Here is a 19,306-nt window from a genome sequence, read left to right as displayed (position 1 = left end):
TGTCTCGCACATAATATTTGCGATGAAGCTCTCTAAGACACCACACATTCCATGAGAGAAAAATCATTACAACAACTCTTGCATGTCATTGTTGTCCCAAAGAGAGGAGAAAATATTGTGCAAGAAGGAATTGGTGGGAGAAGAATCTCCACTAGAGATGGTCCTCCACTTCTTAGAACCACCATCTATTGTCTCCATGGCTAATTGAGCTAAAAGACATTCGCAAAGGCTAAGAAACTATTAGGAGGTCATCTATGAAGTGCGGACCCAAGTGGGTTGAGAGACACCCATAGACACCTTGGTCCCTTAAGAAGCAGGGTTTGAAATGGGTGGTGGTACCACCAACATAATTGGCCTAGTAATAGTAGTGATTGGAATAATCTCCAGTGAGGGCCGAGTGGAGAAAGACGCTGGTTCTTTTAGTAGCAAGGATGTTTTACCCTTGCAAACAATAGTTTCCCACTCATCACTCTTTCCATTCTCAACAGGTTTGGCCAATGCATCCTTGCTAGGAGCTGCCTTGCGAGACAAAGCCAATGAATAATATTTGATCTTGTGGTTTGTTGATTGACATTGATAGTAGGTGTTTGATAGGTTCAAATAGAGAACCTTCTAGGTGGTGTAAACCCCAACCTAGTTTTCATAGTTTCTTTAAGGTCACGAGGAAGGTTGACTTCAACACAAACCCTTCTTTGGGGATGAGTATTGAAAAATGTTTTAGGTTCCATGCAAAAAACCTTACCTATAGTTTGAGCAATGGCCTAGACAAAAGACCAGCATGAAGTGGGGAGACTCGAAAAATGGACCCATATAGGGAACTCCAACTTCTTGTCATCTTAGATAGAGAAGTCATGTGACCATCACTAGAGAATCAATAGAGAGGACATAAACATCCAAAACCCATGGTTAAAAACCATGTTAGTCTGGGAAGGGTTTGTTAGAAATAGTAGTCCACTAAGATATTTAAGAGTGGGGGTGGTGGGGGTGAATCAGTTATCCAACAATTAAATTTTTTATCAACCTTAAACAATCTTATCCATTCAACCAAAGTAAATAGTAACCATAATAAGATGCATATAGACAATTACACTAGATATCTTAACTAGGGAAACCCTTGATCAAAGGGAAAACCTTAGTGGGAATGATGCCCACAAGATGATGTACTAATATAAATATTCCTTGTTAGATGATGGACCTTGTTAGGAGTCTATTACAATATTTACTACATAGAGTCCTTGTTAAGAGAATTTGAATCCTTGTTAGGAGATTCCAACCCTGTTAGGAGTTGTAGTACAATGTATGAAAGAAGAGCCCACTGCCCAAACATGCAATTTAAATTACAGGAAGAGCTCACTACCCAGACAAGTAATCTACTATTAAGTTCCTCTTTCCTTTGTAATATCAACCAAACCAATAATTTTCAGACCTTGTAGACTAGGTCATGAACCTTGGATCCAAATATCAAACCTCAGATCACACAATAAAACCTTGATAATGAAGTTTCCTTCGATTTCGCTCTGCTATGCTGAACTTCGCATTTTTCTCTCTGCTATTTACATGAACTTATCCATGTCATCCATGATAAAGGAAAATGTATTTCCTTTATACAAATTCCATAAAATATTTCCTTGAGTTGGTTGTTAGACCTTCTTAATTAATTATTATAGGACCACATTAAGAATATGTTAGACTTAGTCATAACATTAATATTCCACCTTGCAACTTGAATAACTTTCCTTTTGTGCAATATTTTGATGAGCATGCTTAGCTACATCATTATCAGTTCATGTCTTCTTTACATCCTCAACCTCGATTCTTAGAATAACAATTCTACTAAGAGATATAACAAGTTTACAAGAACATGCTTCTACAAACTCTATCTCAGAATAGACATCACCAAAACTTACATAAATTCTTCATGACTTAACATTTCTTCATTCAATATTAACTGCATGTACTAGATACTTAGAAGTATCTCCCATAACCTTAGATGGTCATGAGAATACTCAACTAAACATATGTACCAACTTGATCTTTCCACTATTCTTTTGTTAGATACCACAGAAAACTACTATGTTGACATCAAAGAAAAACATAGTCATGAATGCAACCTATCATCATCTATAATACTCCCCCATAGGAATATCATTAGCATTCATGCTTCTAATAATTTCCCTTGTTGGCATTGATGGAAACATGGGTGAAAAACATCTAGTTCCAAGAATACCAACTGCAAAAGATTGTTAACCTTTCTTTTCAGATCCTCTTCATCAATCATTCTCCCTGATTGTTTTCTTCTCCTAAACATGTTGTACTTGTTCTTTTTTTTTTTTTTTTTGCTTCTCCCATGATTTTTTTCCTCATGATGTTTTTGTTTCTCCCCATGATGTTTTTCATGTCATACTTCTTCCTTATTGACATCAATGTCAAAGGTTTCAGTAACCAACAAATTCTACAACAATTGATTTTTACTAGTTCAAGTGTTCAAAGACACTTTTCATAAAAAACATTGAACAAGAGTCCTAGATGACTCTATCCATCACATATACTCCTCCATATAGGAAGCATCAACATTTAGTCCAAACAAATAATGATGCTTTGTTACACTAGACTGATGCATCCTTGCATCATCTACTATGATGCAGGAAGGGGCATAACCCCTAGCATACCTCAAAAATACTAAAAAGTCTCTTTGGGAAGAGGCTTAGTGAATATATCTATAATTTTCTCTTTAGTGCTCACATACTCTAATCTAATTTCATTTTCTGCAACTTTCTCTCTCAACATGTGATGCTTGATAGAAATGTGCTTAGTCTTAGAATGTAACACTAGATTCTTAGACATATTTACCATGCTTGTGTTGTCACAATGTATGAAAATAGGTTCATTGAGTTCTATACTTCTTGTCATCACACATGTATCTCTAATTCTGATGATTTTCTTGGTTTGATGATTCTTTGTTGTATTCTTACCTAAAGTAGGAGTTTCTATCTCAACTCTTAGCTCTGTTGAAGGTTTCGAGCTTTTTTCCTACCTTCCAGCTCTCCTTCATTCTACAAATCAATGTTAGTCTCAAGAAATACTCCATTATTCCTTCGTTTAGTAATAACATCATCATCTGAATTGTAATCAATAATTCTCTCTTGGGTAAAAGCACAAACCTGTGTCACCTTTTATAAAGCAGAAGTGATATCAGAATTTAAAGTCTTCAACTTTAACGAAATAAAAGTGGCATTTGTGCTTAGAATTTGAAGATGATGTAAACTAACGAAATGTGTAAAATTGGATGAAGTTTATGTCTATAATTTTTTTTTTTAAAATTGAGTGAAAATTTTATTTATTTTTGAATTTTTAAAGTGTATTTTTTTATTTTTTAAAAATACTAAAAATATAGAGTTTTTTTCCCGTCAAACAAATATATGCAAATGTTCATATTTTGGTTTGATTTTGGAATATGTTAGAGTTAACATGTATACCTGGTGCACCAAAAAAGAAAAATTGAAATTTCACTAATATTTTTGAAGTTATAATTGGTCAAAGTCAAATTTATCAGAAATAGATATTTGTTTCTCCGGTCAAACTTTTTCCATCAAATCTACATATTTTTTAAAACAAATTACATATTCTTGAAGAAGACTCTCTCCTTTAGTGCACCATATAAAAAATTTAATTTTTTAACATGATTTACTATTTTTTTCTTATTTTTGAATAGACATCTTCCTGAATCTTAAGATACCTACTTGTAATATTTTCAAATTAAAACATATTATTCATAATCAAAACTTTAAAAAAATTATACAATCATAATCGTGACTCCGAGAACTACAAAAGTATATTTTTAGTTTTAAAAAATACTTCAATTTAGTAGGTCAAATTGGCCTTCAAAGTGAGATGTTTACAGAAGTTCTGATTTTTGCTTGTATGGCTGCCACATAGGCTGCCACATAGACTATTTCAGCCGTAACTGTTTTGGTCGGAACGGTTACGGCCGAAACAGTTCCGACTGAAACCGCTAGCAGTTAATGTGACTATTTGATATAAAAAAATATTGTTTTTCCTTTTTTTAAAAATTAAATATATAGGGACAACGAAAATTAGAAGAAGATTTTCAAAAAACAATTAATTTTGAAGCAATTTTCAACAACTATTTTGCGGATTTAATCAATATTGCAAAGGATCGAATATTTTGAAGGTGCATTTTTTCTCTTCTAATTATTTTTATTTTTATGTATTATATATTGAACCATTAGCTGATATTTAGTGAAATCTAAATTTATTTTTTATTTTTTCTATAGATTGAAATATTCAATGGGTAGTTAAAGGAAAAGATCAAGGAAATATGATAGAGAAAGAGATGACAAAATGAAAGGCCATACAAAACATGCTCAAAACCAACCTACTGAAATTCCTGAATATGATGAGATTCATGAAGAAAATGAAAGTAATGAAGAGGAAGAAATTGGCAGTTCTATTGATAGAGACAAATTAGAAAGCATAAAAAATTTGATGGATTTGGCTAAAGAACTACTTTTTAACCAAATTCCATCTAAAGATATGATAAATGATAACACTATCAGAAAGCATTGTCAGAACATGTGGGATGAATATTTCAAGGATAAAAGTATATTTGGACAGGCACAATTATTTGTCAAGTTATTTAGGAGAAAAGATATGAGACCTGTTTTAGAGTTATTGGGTGTTGATAACAGAAAAAGCCATGCCCATAATATTAATAAGACAATAGTTGAAAATTTGCAAAATGCTTATAACAAAATTGACAACACAACTCGAGGAGGTGATTTGAGTAATGCAAGCAGAGCATTGATGACTACTATATCTAGTAGAAAATTGACACATAGAAAATAGGTACGTGCAATTTTTGATGTACTACATATATCTAAAAGAACTGTCGAGAGATACATCAAGAGGAGAAATATGCTAGATGATAACATTGAGAATAATTGGGTGAATATTTGTAGAGTTCCTTGAAAAGATAGGATTTCTGAGGAAGTAAAAAGACAAGTTATTGAATTTTGGACCACACATTCTCGTGTTTCTTTCAACAAGCGTGATACTATACAAATTAAAGATCAAGAAACAGGGGCCAAAATTGAACATCTAAAACATTTCATAGATATAATTCAAAGTGAACTTTTTGAAGCATTCAAACAAGAATTTTCAAATGTCAAAATATGTTAGAGAATGTTTGAGAGTTTACGTCCTTCCTTTGTACGCATAAATAAGATGCGAGAAACTTGTCGTTGTAGAAATCATGTTGAATTTGGTCTACACTTGCAATCATTTTAAAAAGTTATGGAAATACTTGATCCTAATTTGGTCATCCCTAGCAGTACAATACAATTTGTGAGGTCCATATTATGTGATAAATTAGAAGATTCAGATGAATTCAAAGTGCAATGCATCAAAAATCAGTGTGAAGATTGTGCAAATTTACACAAATTTTTTGAAATTATGCAAGTTGAGAATATTAATGAATCCACACCAGTTTCATGGATGAGATATGAATATGAGACATACCAAAATAATAGAGGGGATGAATCCAAAAAAAATTGTATTGAAGGAGAGTGAATTGCATTATGATGAGTTCATGGCCAAGTTTCGTCCATTGATATATCCACATATCCAACATTGTCATGGTGCACGATGGCAAGTTAAATAGTTTTGTGATTCCAAAAATTGTTTTCCACCTGGTTGTATACTTTCAGTTGTAGATTTTTCTGAGAATTATACATTTGCACCTCATACAGAGCTCCAAAGCCAATATTATCATTCTGAACAAGTTGCAATATTTGTGCAAGTGACCTATAGACATGCACAATTTGAGGTGGATCAGATAGAAAGATTGGATGAAAATGAACGCATCATCATCAAAGAGGTTCATTTCTATATTAGTGATGATAGAGTTCATGACAAGAGTTATGTGGCTCATTGTTTTGCAATGTTCTCTGAAGATCTCAAAAATCCTGGAATAAATGTTTCAGAGCACTGGAATAAATTGCCTATTGAAGAGCATGAAAAACTTCTAGAGATAATAAAAAGTAGAGAGGATCCTAACAATACATTGTTTGTGGAGCTCTAGTTTACCTATGTACTTATTGTGGAGCTCTAGTTGAGTTATGCCTGTATAGCTCTTATACTTTCATATTTAATATTGACAGAATATTTGTTTTATAAATTTTTGTACATTGGATCATTTATCTTGCATATGCAAAATTAGACATGTATTGTTATTTTTATTTAAATTTGACATGGATATCTCATTTAAGACCAGGTCTCTTAGGACCTGCCCTTAAGACAACCCTTTTAGTATTTGTATATATTTATATGTACATTGTTTATGTTTTCTTACATATGATTGTTAATGTTGTTATGCATTTATGTACATATAATCTTTATATGTTCTTATATGATACATTCTTTATGTTTGTATATAATCGTTATGTTCTTACATGTATATGTTATATGAACTATGTTACATATTACATACATTATATTTTATTAATTAAATGATGTTCATTATAGTTAATTAAGAATGTATGTCATTAAATAGAGTTAATTAAGTCATTAAATAGAGTTAATTATTAAGACATTAAATATAATTAGATTAAATATAGTTAATTAGATTAAATATAGTTAGTTATAGTCAATTAGGTTAAATATAGTTAATTATAGTTAATTAAGGCATGTCATTAAATAAAGCTAATTAAGTCATTAAATAGAGTTAATTATTAAGACATTAAATATAATTAGATTAAATATAGTTAATTATAGCTAATTAAGGCATGTCATTAAATAGAGTTAATTATTAAGACATTAAATATAATTAGATTTAATATAGTTAATTATAGTTAATTAAGGCATGTCATTAAATATAGTTAATACATGATCTACATTAAATATAATTAGACTAAATATAGTTAATTATACAGTTAATTAAGACATGTCATTAAATATATGTTATATTGTTATGTACATCGACCATTAAAATTATATAGTTAATTACACTTAGATTAAGGCATTAAGATGAATAACTATACATATACATGTAAACTTGAATATTGAAAATATGAATAACATATAGAAACATGTGCATAACACATACATAAGTTACATAAAAGATGAAGACATCAAAAGATCAATAAAATAGAAATCTACATTAAAAGATCAATAACATACATGTGCATATATTTGGAGAATATAATGTACCCATATCAAATGTATAAAAATAGATCATGTATCAAATGTTTGGAAATAACATATATAAAACATCAAAATCTCCATTTAAACATGTATCTGAAAATAACATATAAAACATCATTTAGTGTCCATGATATAAACATGTATCTAGAAATAACATATAAAACATCAAAGTGTCCATATAAACCATGTATTTGAAAATAACATTTAAGACATCAAAGTGTCTGGATATAAAATGTATGCATATGGAAATAACATATAAAACATCAAACTGTCCATATAAATATGTATCTAGACATAACATGTGTGTAATAAAATAAAAGGCCACATATGATCTAATTAGCTACATCCCCCCTCCTGATCCTGGGCCTTGTCCCCAAAAGGGTCTATTAGCTGCATCTGAACCTTGTGTCAAATGATAACTTGAACCATTTAATTATGTGTACAGACAAATTATATCAAGATCTACATGTATATATATATATATATATATATATATATATATATATATATATATATATATATATATATATATATATATATATATATATATATATATATATATATATATATATATATATATATATATATATATATATATATATATATATATATTGTAACATACTTGGGACTCACGACGTGTAGGATCTGTCAGTGTTTGCAAATCAGAAAAACGTAACATACTATCACTCAAACCCTATAACACATACACAAACACACACATATACATTAATTTAAACATATAGACATATTATTTACTATAATAAAAATAAATTTAAACATATAGAGATATTTACTATAGCATTATGTAATGCTCTGCCAATCTGACTGATATATGAATCATGTAATGAAAAAATAGTATCAACATCCAAGTCAATAGTGCGACCTTGATCTGAAAGCATGGAAGTAAATAGACCAGGCTATATGGTGCCACTGAGATCTTGAATAGTGGGGGGGGGGGTGTTGTAGGGTCCTGAGTAGCTGGGGCTGGTGCTGTAGCCTAGGCCTGTGTAGCAGTAGGAGTAGTAGAAGGTGCAAGAATGTCCTCCTGCCTCTGTGAATCCTTTGGAACTGTTGTACATGAAAAAATATGTCTAATTTGAGAGCTCATGTGATGAAGTGGAATCCTTGAGAGTGTAGATAATGCTCGATATGCATCTAAAAGATCAGATGCTAAATATGATGCCAAACGATGCAATGCATCCACCTCTAAGACTGCAAAAATGTCTACAGGAGAAGGTATGTCTGCAACTCCATAATCATCATCAACAGGTGTGCTAAATGATGCAGCTATGGGAGCGGTACCTCGAGACCGTAACATATATCGACTGCATCGATCAGAAGAAATCTCGTGTAAGTATGTGGTGACGGTGGCGATGCTCGAAAAAATTTGTGTCCTAATTGTGTCATCAGGAACACTCGCACCTAGAGTAGCCATCTGTGGACCTCTCAACATAACCAAAAGGTTTGGACCCCCCATTGCCCATTTTTTAATGGGTGCAGGAGTGTTTGCGGGTCTAAATCTGTCAAAAAGTCTCCCCTGACCCTGCCCAACATGCCCTGGATAATCTGTATAGTCAACATCATAGTGTAAATGAAATTCTGCAAATAATTGTTTGTAGAAATATAGGGGGAACTCATCCTTCTGTGGCCATCTATGATGAGTAGCCAACCAACGAGGATACATCAATGGTGTGACGAGTGGATCAGTACACTTCGTCGCAGAGTAGCCTCTAACTCTACGATGATCTGCATAAGATGGAAACATGGATTTCACCATGCTGGTGGAAACCTCAGTGTCAATTTGTGTGTACTTCACAGTGCCAGTGACACTGTGAGATAAAGAAGAATAAAATGTCTTAATTCTCATATCATCAAAAGGGTTGTATGATTCAAGTGTCTGAATCATACAAAATAACTCCTCTCACATTGCTGTGACCTTCTCCCTATTAGGGAGGGTGGTAGAAGAGGAAAGTGAGGTATCCAAAACCTGCATAGCACGAGATAATCTTGCAACTGTATCTCTAAATAACTGCTGTCTACCATGAGTGGAGGAGGTCGATCTACGTGCTGTACCAGACTCAGCACTTTGACCCCCACCACGAACACTAGCATCCCTTGAGGATGCAGGAGCACGATCCCTAGAACCATATGCCATAATGTATATATGAAAATAAATATGAGGATATGAATGTGAAGCTACAAGAGTGATAAATATCTAGAGATTTGCACATGCATATATATACAAATATAAACATACAAGTGTATTTAAATTAAAATAATTAATAGTTAAATTTAATTTGAAACACATGTACATATAAATACACAACATTAAATGTATGGTGCTAAATTCAATCATGTAACATACATATGTATTTTAAAACAAATTATCTTAGAGACCATATCTAATGTACATTGTAACGTGCTCATGCAAATGTGAAAAATAAATATTCGTACATGTGCATGTATATGCAATAAAAATAAAATAAAATTTCTTGATTAAATGATAACTAAGTGTACACATGTACATACATGCAATAAAAAAATATAATTCTTGACTAAAATCTAGATTTTGATGTAAATGCTTTGATGATTATGGGGAGTGTAGATGAGAGTTAGGACATAGGGATAGAAAAATTTGTTACTAGATAAGTAAATGAGTTTAGTTAGCAAATGTTAGTTTACAATTTAGAACTCATGACTTAATTTAGTAGTTTGAATTAGAGTTAAGAATGTTAATAAAGTAAATGGGATATAGTTTTATTAAGGTTGATAGTAAGGTCAGTCTATTATGTGCTAGTAAACATATGAATACCTATGACAACCTATAACAAACGTAATGACCTAGTAGGAGTCCTTAGGTCCCCTTAACATATATATGGATAAAAATACCTAGAAATGTATCATAAGAGGTCGTTATGTGTCATTTGGTAATGTAAGAATCATCATTACCTAATAAGACCTATTATATCCTAATAATACATATTAGGACTTATTAGAACCTATAAAAAATAGTATGACCTATTACGACTCCTATGTCCCCTTAAGACACACATGTATGGATAACGTATTGAAAAACGCAGTTGACATAAGTGATCTTAATGTGATCTTTGGTAATGTAAGACTCATTATTACCTGACAATACCTCTTATGTGCTAGTAAACATATGAATACCTATTACAACCTATAACAGACGTAATGACCTAGTACGAGTCCCTAGGTCCCCTTAACATATATATGGATAAAAATACCTAGAAATGTATCATGAGGTCATTATGTGTCATTTGGTAATGTAAGAATCATCATTACCTAATAAGACCTATTATATCCTAATAATACATATTAAGACTTATTAGAACCTATAAAAAATAGTATGACCTATTACGACTCCTCTGTCCCCTTAAGACATAGATGCATGGATAACGTACCTAAAAACATATCATTTAATTGATCTCAATGTGTTGTTTGGTAATGTACGACTCATTATTACCTAACAATAACTAGTTGTTAAAATGAACATCATTAATATCTAAGTGTGGTTCATTCGGTTAGTAGAGGGCCTATGTTATGGTTAGAATGTGGTATGGGTTATGATTGTAGTTAATATAGGGTTATGTTAGAAGGTCTATTTAATGTCAAAATTAATTTCACCATAAGATATTATTGTTTCACCTCTAGATCCATCAGGTTATGTTAGAAACTGAATAATGTCCCCTAAAGGTTTGCTACATTTTTTACTAATATTTTTCTACATGTTTACCTCATGTTTTTCTATATTTTTTAACTAATTTTTTTGACATTTTAACCTAATGATTTTCTATAATTTAACCTAATGTTTTTCCTAATGTTTTTCTATATTTTAACATAATGTTTTTCCTAATGTTTTTCTATATTTTAACCTAATGTTTTTCCTAATAATTTTCTATATTTTAACTTAATATTTTTCTACACTTTTAATTAATTTTTTTCTACGTTTTTATCTCAGTTTTAACTACATTTTTGCTAACAAATTAATTTAAATACCATTCTAAAAAAATCTAAAATAATTAAAATAATTTAAACATATTAAAAAATAAACAATTTTAAGCATTTCATTCACAAAATAGGTCAAAAACAACTATTTTAAGTACAATTAACATCTATTAATCAAAAAATACGTTTAAAAACTATTAAAAAATGGGGAGGAAAAAACCACTAGCCAATTACGGCCGAAACCCTTGACCCGCTCTCCAAAAATCCAGGAACCGCAACAGTAACAATGATAGCCGCTAGTGGTTTGCAGCGGTTTTTATACTGGCTCGAGGTTTCAGCCGTAACCGTTTCGGCCAGAATGGTATGAGCCATGTAGGCGCATGAAACCACCACGTATGTTCGGCCGAAGCTGTTACAGCCGAAACCGTTACAGCCGAAAGGCTTCCGATCGAAACTGTGAAAGATATCACAAAGGGTGACATAGGTTTGTGCTTTTACCCTCTTGTATCCTAAATTTCTCATCAATTCTTACATTTGCAATTTCCATACCTGCTTCTTCTATTTCATCATCTTCATTAACCAATCTAGGCTCATTATCATAGTCATTCAAGAATTTTTTCATACTTGTTTTATATTCTTCAACTTGATCAGAAATTAGACACTTTCTAGTTTTCCTTAATCTCTAAGACATCTGGATGAAAAATGACCAAATTCTTTTCATCTCCAACAAATAAAAAATTTCATACCTTCTGGTTCTCTTTTTGTAAGTAGATCAATACCTTCCTCTATCTTTATGTCTTCTTAATATCTAGATCTATCTTTTCTTGAGCTTCTATTCTTCTGCATACAATAGAAGGATTTTGGATCTGAAAACTCAATATTCTGCTCTTTACACAAATCTGACAACTTGCCAAAAATTTCCTCTATCAGATTTAGGACTATCTTTCCTGAACATGCTTGCCATGGAACTCCCAAAGTTGTTAAACTTTATCTTCAAGAAACAATAGTCCACCAAGATAATTGGTGGTGGGGGTGAATTAGTTAAATCCAACAATTAAAACATTTATCGACCTTAAATAATCTTATCCATTTAACCAAAGTAAACATCAACCATAATAATATGCACATAGACAATTACACCAAATATGTTAACTAAGGAAACCCTTGATCAGAGGGAAAACCCTGGTGGAAATGATGCCCATAAGATGATGTGCTAATATAAATATTCCTTGTTAGAGGATGGACCCTGTTAGGAGTCTATTATAACATTTAGTACGTAGAGTCCTTGTTAGGAGACTTTGAACCTTTGTTAGGAGTTGTAGTACAATGCATACAAGAAGAACCCCTATTGAAACATACAATTTCAACTACAAGAAGAGCTCACTGCGAAAACAAGTAATCTATTTGCCATCTGGATTTGATTGTGTGACCAATTTTTTACATCAACATTTTGGATCACACTCCGTGATCCATCCTTCTCTTCTATTGTATGCATCCTGATGATGGATTATAGAGTGTGATCCGAAACGTTGATGTAAAAAATTGGTCACACAATCAAATCTAGATAGCAAATCTCAACATTGATGGATTGTGGAAATATGATCGCTCTTATAAGTAATCTATTGTTAAGTTCCTCTTTCCTCTATTCTGTCAACCAAACCAATCATTGTCAAACCTTGTAGATGAGGTTATGAACCTCAGATTCAAATATCAAACCTCAAATCACATAATAAAACCTCATCAACAAAGTTCCCTTCACTTCTACTCTACTTTGCTCAACTTTGCATTTTTCTCTCTCTATTTCTTATAATCACTTCTCCATGTCATCCATGATAAAGGAAAATTTCCTTCCTTTATATTGAATCCATAAAACAATTTCCAAAGTTGACTCTTAGACCTTCTCAATTAATTATTATAGGACCACATTAAGAACAAGTTACACTTAGTGATACCATTAATCTTCTTCCTTGCAACTTGAATAACTTTCCATACTTGCAATATTATGATGAGAAAACTCAACCACATCATCATCAACATGTGTTCTTCACATCCTCAACCTCGATTCTCAGAATAACAATTTTGGTAAGAGATATAACAAGTTTACCAGAACAAGTTTCTGTAAACTCTATCTCAGAACAAACATCACCAAAACTTAGATAACTTCTTCTAGACTTAACATTTCTTCATCTGATGTTAACTGTATATACTAGATACTTAGAAGTATCTCTCATAACCTCGAATAGTGAGAATACTATACTATCCATCTATACCAACTTGATCTTTCCATTGTTCTTCTGTCAAATACCATAGAAAACTACTATGTTGACATTAATGACAAACATAGTCATGAATGTAACATATCACCATCTACAATACTCCCCCATAGGAATATCATCAACATTCATGCTTCCAACTGGGTTAGCAAATCAAAAGAAGAAAAAACCTTTGCTAAGGCTTTGAACGTCCTTAAGCTAGACCCCATGGGGAGTCTAGGACTTGACAACCAATTCTTTAAACATGCTTTAAAAAGGAGTTCTATCCACAAAATATTCTATCAGAGTATGCTTCTCTAAGAAATCACACACATTATCAAAATCTTTAATGTTGAGAACAATATTAGTGGAGGCCTTACCTTGTGAAGCACTTTCAAAATAAACTTGCGAAGACTTTTTTTAAGTGGAGGCGCCATGAGCATTTGTCACATCCAGCACCAATAGTGGTTGTTGGGCTAAAGTTCGTCAAAGCCATAATGAAAATTCCTAATGCTCCCATAATAAGTGCAGTATGATAGGTACAAAATCAGAGATGAATTTAGAGAAAAAGTCTTATTGCATGCATGCGAAACCCAAGCAAAAGCATTTTCTTTAGTCCAATTACCTTAATTTTCCAAGGTACATTAGAATATTTTTAATTTGATTATTTTTAAATAAAAATGAAATAGTTATTTGTTACATAAATATACACACCTACATTACAATCCAATTAAAAATTATTCTTTCTCAGTGATGAATTACTAATGTGATTTAAGATTAAATAATAATAATAATAATAGACAATTTTTTCTAAAAGCTCTCAATTAAAATCAAAACAATCCTTTATTATTTTAAAATATAAATAGAATTCCCATCAACTATTTAATTTATTTAATATTTAAACAATTGGAAGCAATGCATATGAATTAATACAATGATATTCTAGGAGCTTGCATATTTCATGAGTCCTGGAATATGAACATGATACAGATAATTCGTCCAGTCAATGCATTTAACATCAAACTGAAACTTTTCCGCATCTTCATTGGATAGTTCCTCCCATAAACGTCTGGTATTCGAATTGTCAAACCTGTTAATCCCAATGTTTAAAAGTTAACATCAGATGAACTCAAATGGTTCAGAAAGTCAAATGAGATAATAAAGACGTTGAAATTGAAGCAGAGAATAAACTTAGAGAATCTGACATGGAGATAAATACCTTCCTTCGAAAAAGATGAAGGGCTTGTATAGTTCTGCGAGCTTCATTACGAAGTTATAAGTCTTAAGCAGACGATTGTACTTCTTTCTCGTTATCCCACACAGAAGCAAGTCAACAACATGCAGTATCTGCAAAACACAGAGTCAAGGAAATCCAGTAAAACCTAATGGAGAAATCGGTGCAAATTATTTTCTAGTTTGATACAATTATTTATTTATTACCTCTAGTGGGATCTTGTAATGAAGGATCATGTACCGTCTGAAGGTCTCCATACTGTGAAAAGCCTTGGGCTTTTTAACGTTTATTATCTTTTGACCTTTCTTATCTTTGCATGGATTCAATTTGAAGTATTTGTAGGCAGCCTTGAGACCAGCGAAATAAATCACGGGGTTTTCTAATGAAGTGGTGAGATGATATAAGTAGAGACCTGGGATTGAAGCATGTTTTCTAATGCAGGATAGCATTGCATTTACCACCATATCTGCTGGAACCTGCAAAAGGTTTCAAAGAAAGTTTTCACTGTTTTGTTACAACTTCTTAGTGAGAGAGTACGACTACTTAGAAAGATTCACTCACCAAATCCACTACCAAGTTAGGAGCTGCTGGAAACCTTGATATTTGTCCCTTCCCATATGCAATGAACAGCGGATCAATCATCCTTTCAACCAGGAAATGTAATGATATTTCAGAATTTTTACTAAATTTTTTATGGATGAGTAATTAGATAATATCAAGAGTAGTTAGAGTTATGCAATAGAAATGTTTCAAATCATATTGTTTGATCTATTATTGGGTTGAGTTATATAATCTTTCTCCTTCATAATTATTTCATCAATGTTTCATATCACACTTTTTATATCATTCTTTCATAAAGAAATATTTAGAATTATGCTACATAATTCATCATCAAGGAAATAGATATATTTCAAATCATTCTATACGATCAATCAAAATTATCTCTATTCCCTCCCAACTTATCCTGATGAGAAATCACGTAATATGATCTTTGATTTATACATTATAATATGAGTAAAATCTAAAATATCATTATATTTTGCAAGAAAATATATGTTTCCATATCAAAATATTAAAGATCAGTACTAGGGAATAAGGTCCATCTAAAAGATGTTGACAGGTCACTTTCAAATAGTACTACACGACTAATCATTAGCATGAGCTAGAACTTATTCTCTGACTCTAACACATTAACCTACTCTAATAAATATGTATTCCAATAAAAAAACATTGTATTCATTAATTATTAGGAGAAGAGACCTTCAACATAACTTGATGCATCTAGATCTCTTAAAGTATAAGTTGAATTAGGCCAATTTTTTGGGTCAGTAGGTGACTCAAGAGGTTAAAGCTAAGGTTTCAGCATTTATACATTTATGGATCTCTCCATAGAGGGTCATGGAGTGTCAAGTAGTGGAAACATGTCATTTAAAAAAGAAAAGCTCATTGTGTTCACCCCACAATAGTCACTCACCAAAAAACATCAAAAATACTAGTACTTGTGGTAAAATGTCCTAATAGTCATTATGAAATGTCCCAATAGTCATTATGAAATGTCCCAATAGTAGCACACAAATAGGTCAATCACCACAGAAAAAGTTAAAATATGACCCACTATTAGTACATATGTTGTTGACTATTTTTTGAAGTAATTGATAGCAGCCAAAAAGACTGGAACTGATAAATCAGCTGAAGGTAAATATGACATCTATTCTATCACTTTAAGAACTACTAGATCTCTTCCCCTAATTTATTCAGATTCCAGATCACATGGTATAATTATTATATTAATTCTATAACATAATTAAAACCTGAAATATCATTAAATTTATGCAGAAATATTAAATGTCAGTATTGGGAATAAGGCCATCTGGGAATTTTAAACATGCCACATTTTAACTCTCCTGATCAGCATTTAATTGTTGAACCTCATATAGGACTGAAAATATAAAAGACATACATCAAAATAGTAGTGGTGTACCTTTGTCCTTCAATCCAACCTGGAAAGGGTTCTGACAAAGTGCTTTCAATTATGCTGGGACGTACTATTGCTATTGGTATATCACCCCTGAGATGATCCACCATCACCTCTGCCATTGCTTTTGTGAAAACGTAAGTATTTGGCCAACCGAATTCTCTTGCTCTGAGAATTCAAAAACCCCACTACGTTATATGTTTTACATGTAAAAGCCTTCAAAGAAATTGGCAGGAAAAAACAAACCCTGATGTACAACAGAAAATACCTTTGCTCGGCAAACTCTTTCATTTGACGTGTCTCTCTATTGTCTTGTTGTGGATTTAGGGTTCTAATTTCTTCAAGAGTTTTTCTTGTTAATTCACGTTCACACTCAATGTCCCATGGTGAAGGCATTATTCCAACTGTCTCTCCACTTGTCAGTACCTCCTCTCTTATTATCCCGGATCTCCCCACGTTTACATAGGCTGATTCAAATTGAGACAAGAAAATACAATATTAGTAACTTGCCATAAATAGTAATTTAGGGCAGCTTAATGTCCTCAAACGTACCAGTGGAGACATGACAGAGAATCTTCAGTTTAGGACAACTTTTACCAAATCTCACAACATTAGCAGCTCCCACAACATTCACATTCAAGGCAACGTCGTACCTGATTATCACAACAAACACAAAGACAAACTCAAACTTATAACCAAGAGACTCCTATGGAAGAAATGGTACCGTTTTGCATTTGGACCCCATGAATGTAGTCAGACCTTTCATAAAATCTTGTAGTGGCTGCAGTATTCACAATAATATCAACCTTTTTGTAGAGCTCTTCTCTAACTTTGTCCTCCATTCCTAAGTCATCATTTGCCACATCTCCAACAATAGGAATCACTTTTTTCTCCATGAATTTGCCATATCTATCACTGTAACGCTCTCTTAGGGACTTAAAGAGCTCCGATGTAAACACCTGTAAGGAAACAATGACTAAATCATCAAAATGAAATAAATGTAAAATTTTTATGACCAAAGTTTTAGATCAAATTTTATAATCCGCTACAAGAATCACAGAATTTGATCATTCCTAATAAGATTAAATTTATAACCCATTGTCAAAGATCATAGATTTGATCCCTTGATAACAACAAAAATGTTCACTTGTATAAAACAGTGAAATCATGGTGATTTTTTTTTTATAGCAAAAATCAATTTGTTAACTCCTTATACTCAATCTATTCAAGCAATTTATGTCTTGCAAAATATTGGCAGAGCTCCTATGCTATTCTATCTGCGTAACCAACCGAACAAATTTCACACCGCTTGAGGTATACTTAAGGTTAGATAAATAAAATCATGTTTTTTTCCACTGCATTTCCTGATCGGTATTTTTGGTGCTTATGATCTTTCGCACACCAATCACATATTTCTATAGTTTCTTTCTCTTTTACCTGTTTTTCAAGCTTGTCTTGGGCAGCCTGTAAATCTGTTGCCCTGACCAGAGTGAAAATATGCCCCACATCACCTTGCACTCGAAGGACTTTCTCTATGAATACTGAATCGACAAGACAAAATTCAATTAGTGAACAAGAACCTCAAGCTCAACAAATAAACGTTGTAACCATTCAAATATCCAAAAAAAACAATAGAGCACTTTTGAGAAAAGCAATTTAAGTAAATACCTTTGCCCAAGAAACCTGTGCCTCCAACTAGAAATATATCTTTATCCTTGAGGAACTCCACCATGTCAACGCCCATGTCTATTAGAAAGACAGAATCAACCTCCAAAGTTCTGTGATATATTTAAAATAAGGTGTTATTGCAGATTCAATACATTACGCTAATATAATGTTAACACACAATAAATAAGCTCCTGGATTGTTAGCTCAAACCACCGGATTTATTTCTGGCATTAAAAACAGTACTTAAATAGGCAATTATAGTCAAAGTTGATGTAACTAGCATATCACTTGAGAAAAATACAGAGATTTTAAAGCAGTCATCTAAACTTTAAAGTACATCTACCAGAGAATCAGCCGCGTTATTTGAATTTTCATATGGTTTTACAAAAATCATAAAATTTAGCATAGGGAAGGAGTTAATTGAGGATGAGGCTATTTTCTACACAGAATAGTAGGCAAGTATATGTTCATAAGAAATCAAAATTTATGCATATTGTAAAAATGTTAAAAAATAAATTAAGTGATATTATAAAATTGTAAAAAATTCTATGTAAAATGCAAAAGTATAGTGAAAACATATTGTATTATATTAATTTATGTTTTTATGGTTATAATATTTTACACCGAGATTAAAAGATGTTTATCTTCAATGTTTCAATGACATTTGGTTGAATCATATAACTAAAAAATTACTTAAATATTATCTAGTAGATCAAAGTTCACACTTGTCCAAGGAATATCTATGATATTGCTATTAAGTCAGACCTATTTAAAGATTATTGAGTAGGTCATAGCTTTCACACTTACATATGGAATAATTATTATATTAATATTAATTTAGATGTATTTAAAGTTTATTTATAACGTTATAGCCTTTAGACATGTATAAGGAATAGATATGACGTTGCTATCAAAAATTGATTGTGCAAATGTTTTAAACTCACCGTTTATGAAACATGCATTAATCAGTTCCACTAGAAAAATATA

The 19,306-nt window shown here is 31.9% G+C and overlaps 1 protein-coding gene across 1 annotated transcript; it reads right to left on the bottom strand.

Annotated features, from left to right (window-relative positions):
• Window positions 1-14,268: 14,268 nt before the first annotated feature.
• LOC149549406 (putative fatty acyl-CoA reductase 5) lies at window positions 14,269-18,474 on the bottom strand. The gene is made up of 10 exons (XM_089794910.1): window positions 18,320-18,474; window positions 18,089-18,192; window positions 17,411-17,610; window positions 17,204-17,304; window positions 16,920-17,118; window positions 16,658-16,819; window positions 15,238-15,319; window positions 14,883-15,152; window positions 14,662-14,789; window positions 14,269-14,532 (listed from the first exon to the last, which is right to left on the bottom strand). The coding sequence occupies exons 1-10, from the start codon at window positions 18,393-18,395 to the stop codon at window positions 14,385-14,387; spliced, it is 1,470 nt and encodes a 489-aa protein (XP_089651036.1). The 5' UTR covers window positions 18,396-18,474; the 3' UTR covers window positions 14,269-14,384.
• Window positions 18,475-19,306: the final 832 nt, after the last annotated feature.

This window comes from Cupressus sempervirens, chromosome 7 (genome assembly GCF_028749045.1).
Source record: "Cupressus sempervirens isolate cs-2001-9-10 chromosome 7, ASM2874904v1, whole genome shotgun sequence".
Taxonomy (NCBI): Eukaryota; Viridiplantae; Streptophyta; class Pinopsida; order Cupressales; family Cupressaceae; genus Cupressus; species Cupressus sempervirens.
Note: the sequence above shows the minus strand (reverse complement) of the source record. Positions and strands in the feature narration are given on the sequence as shown.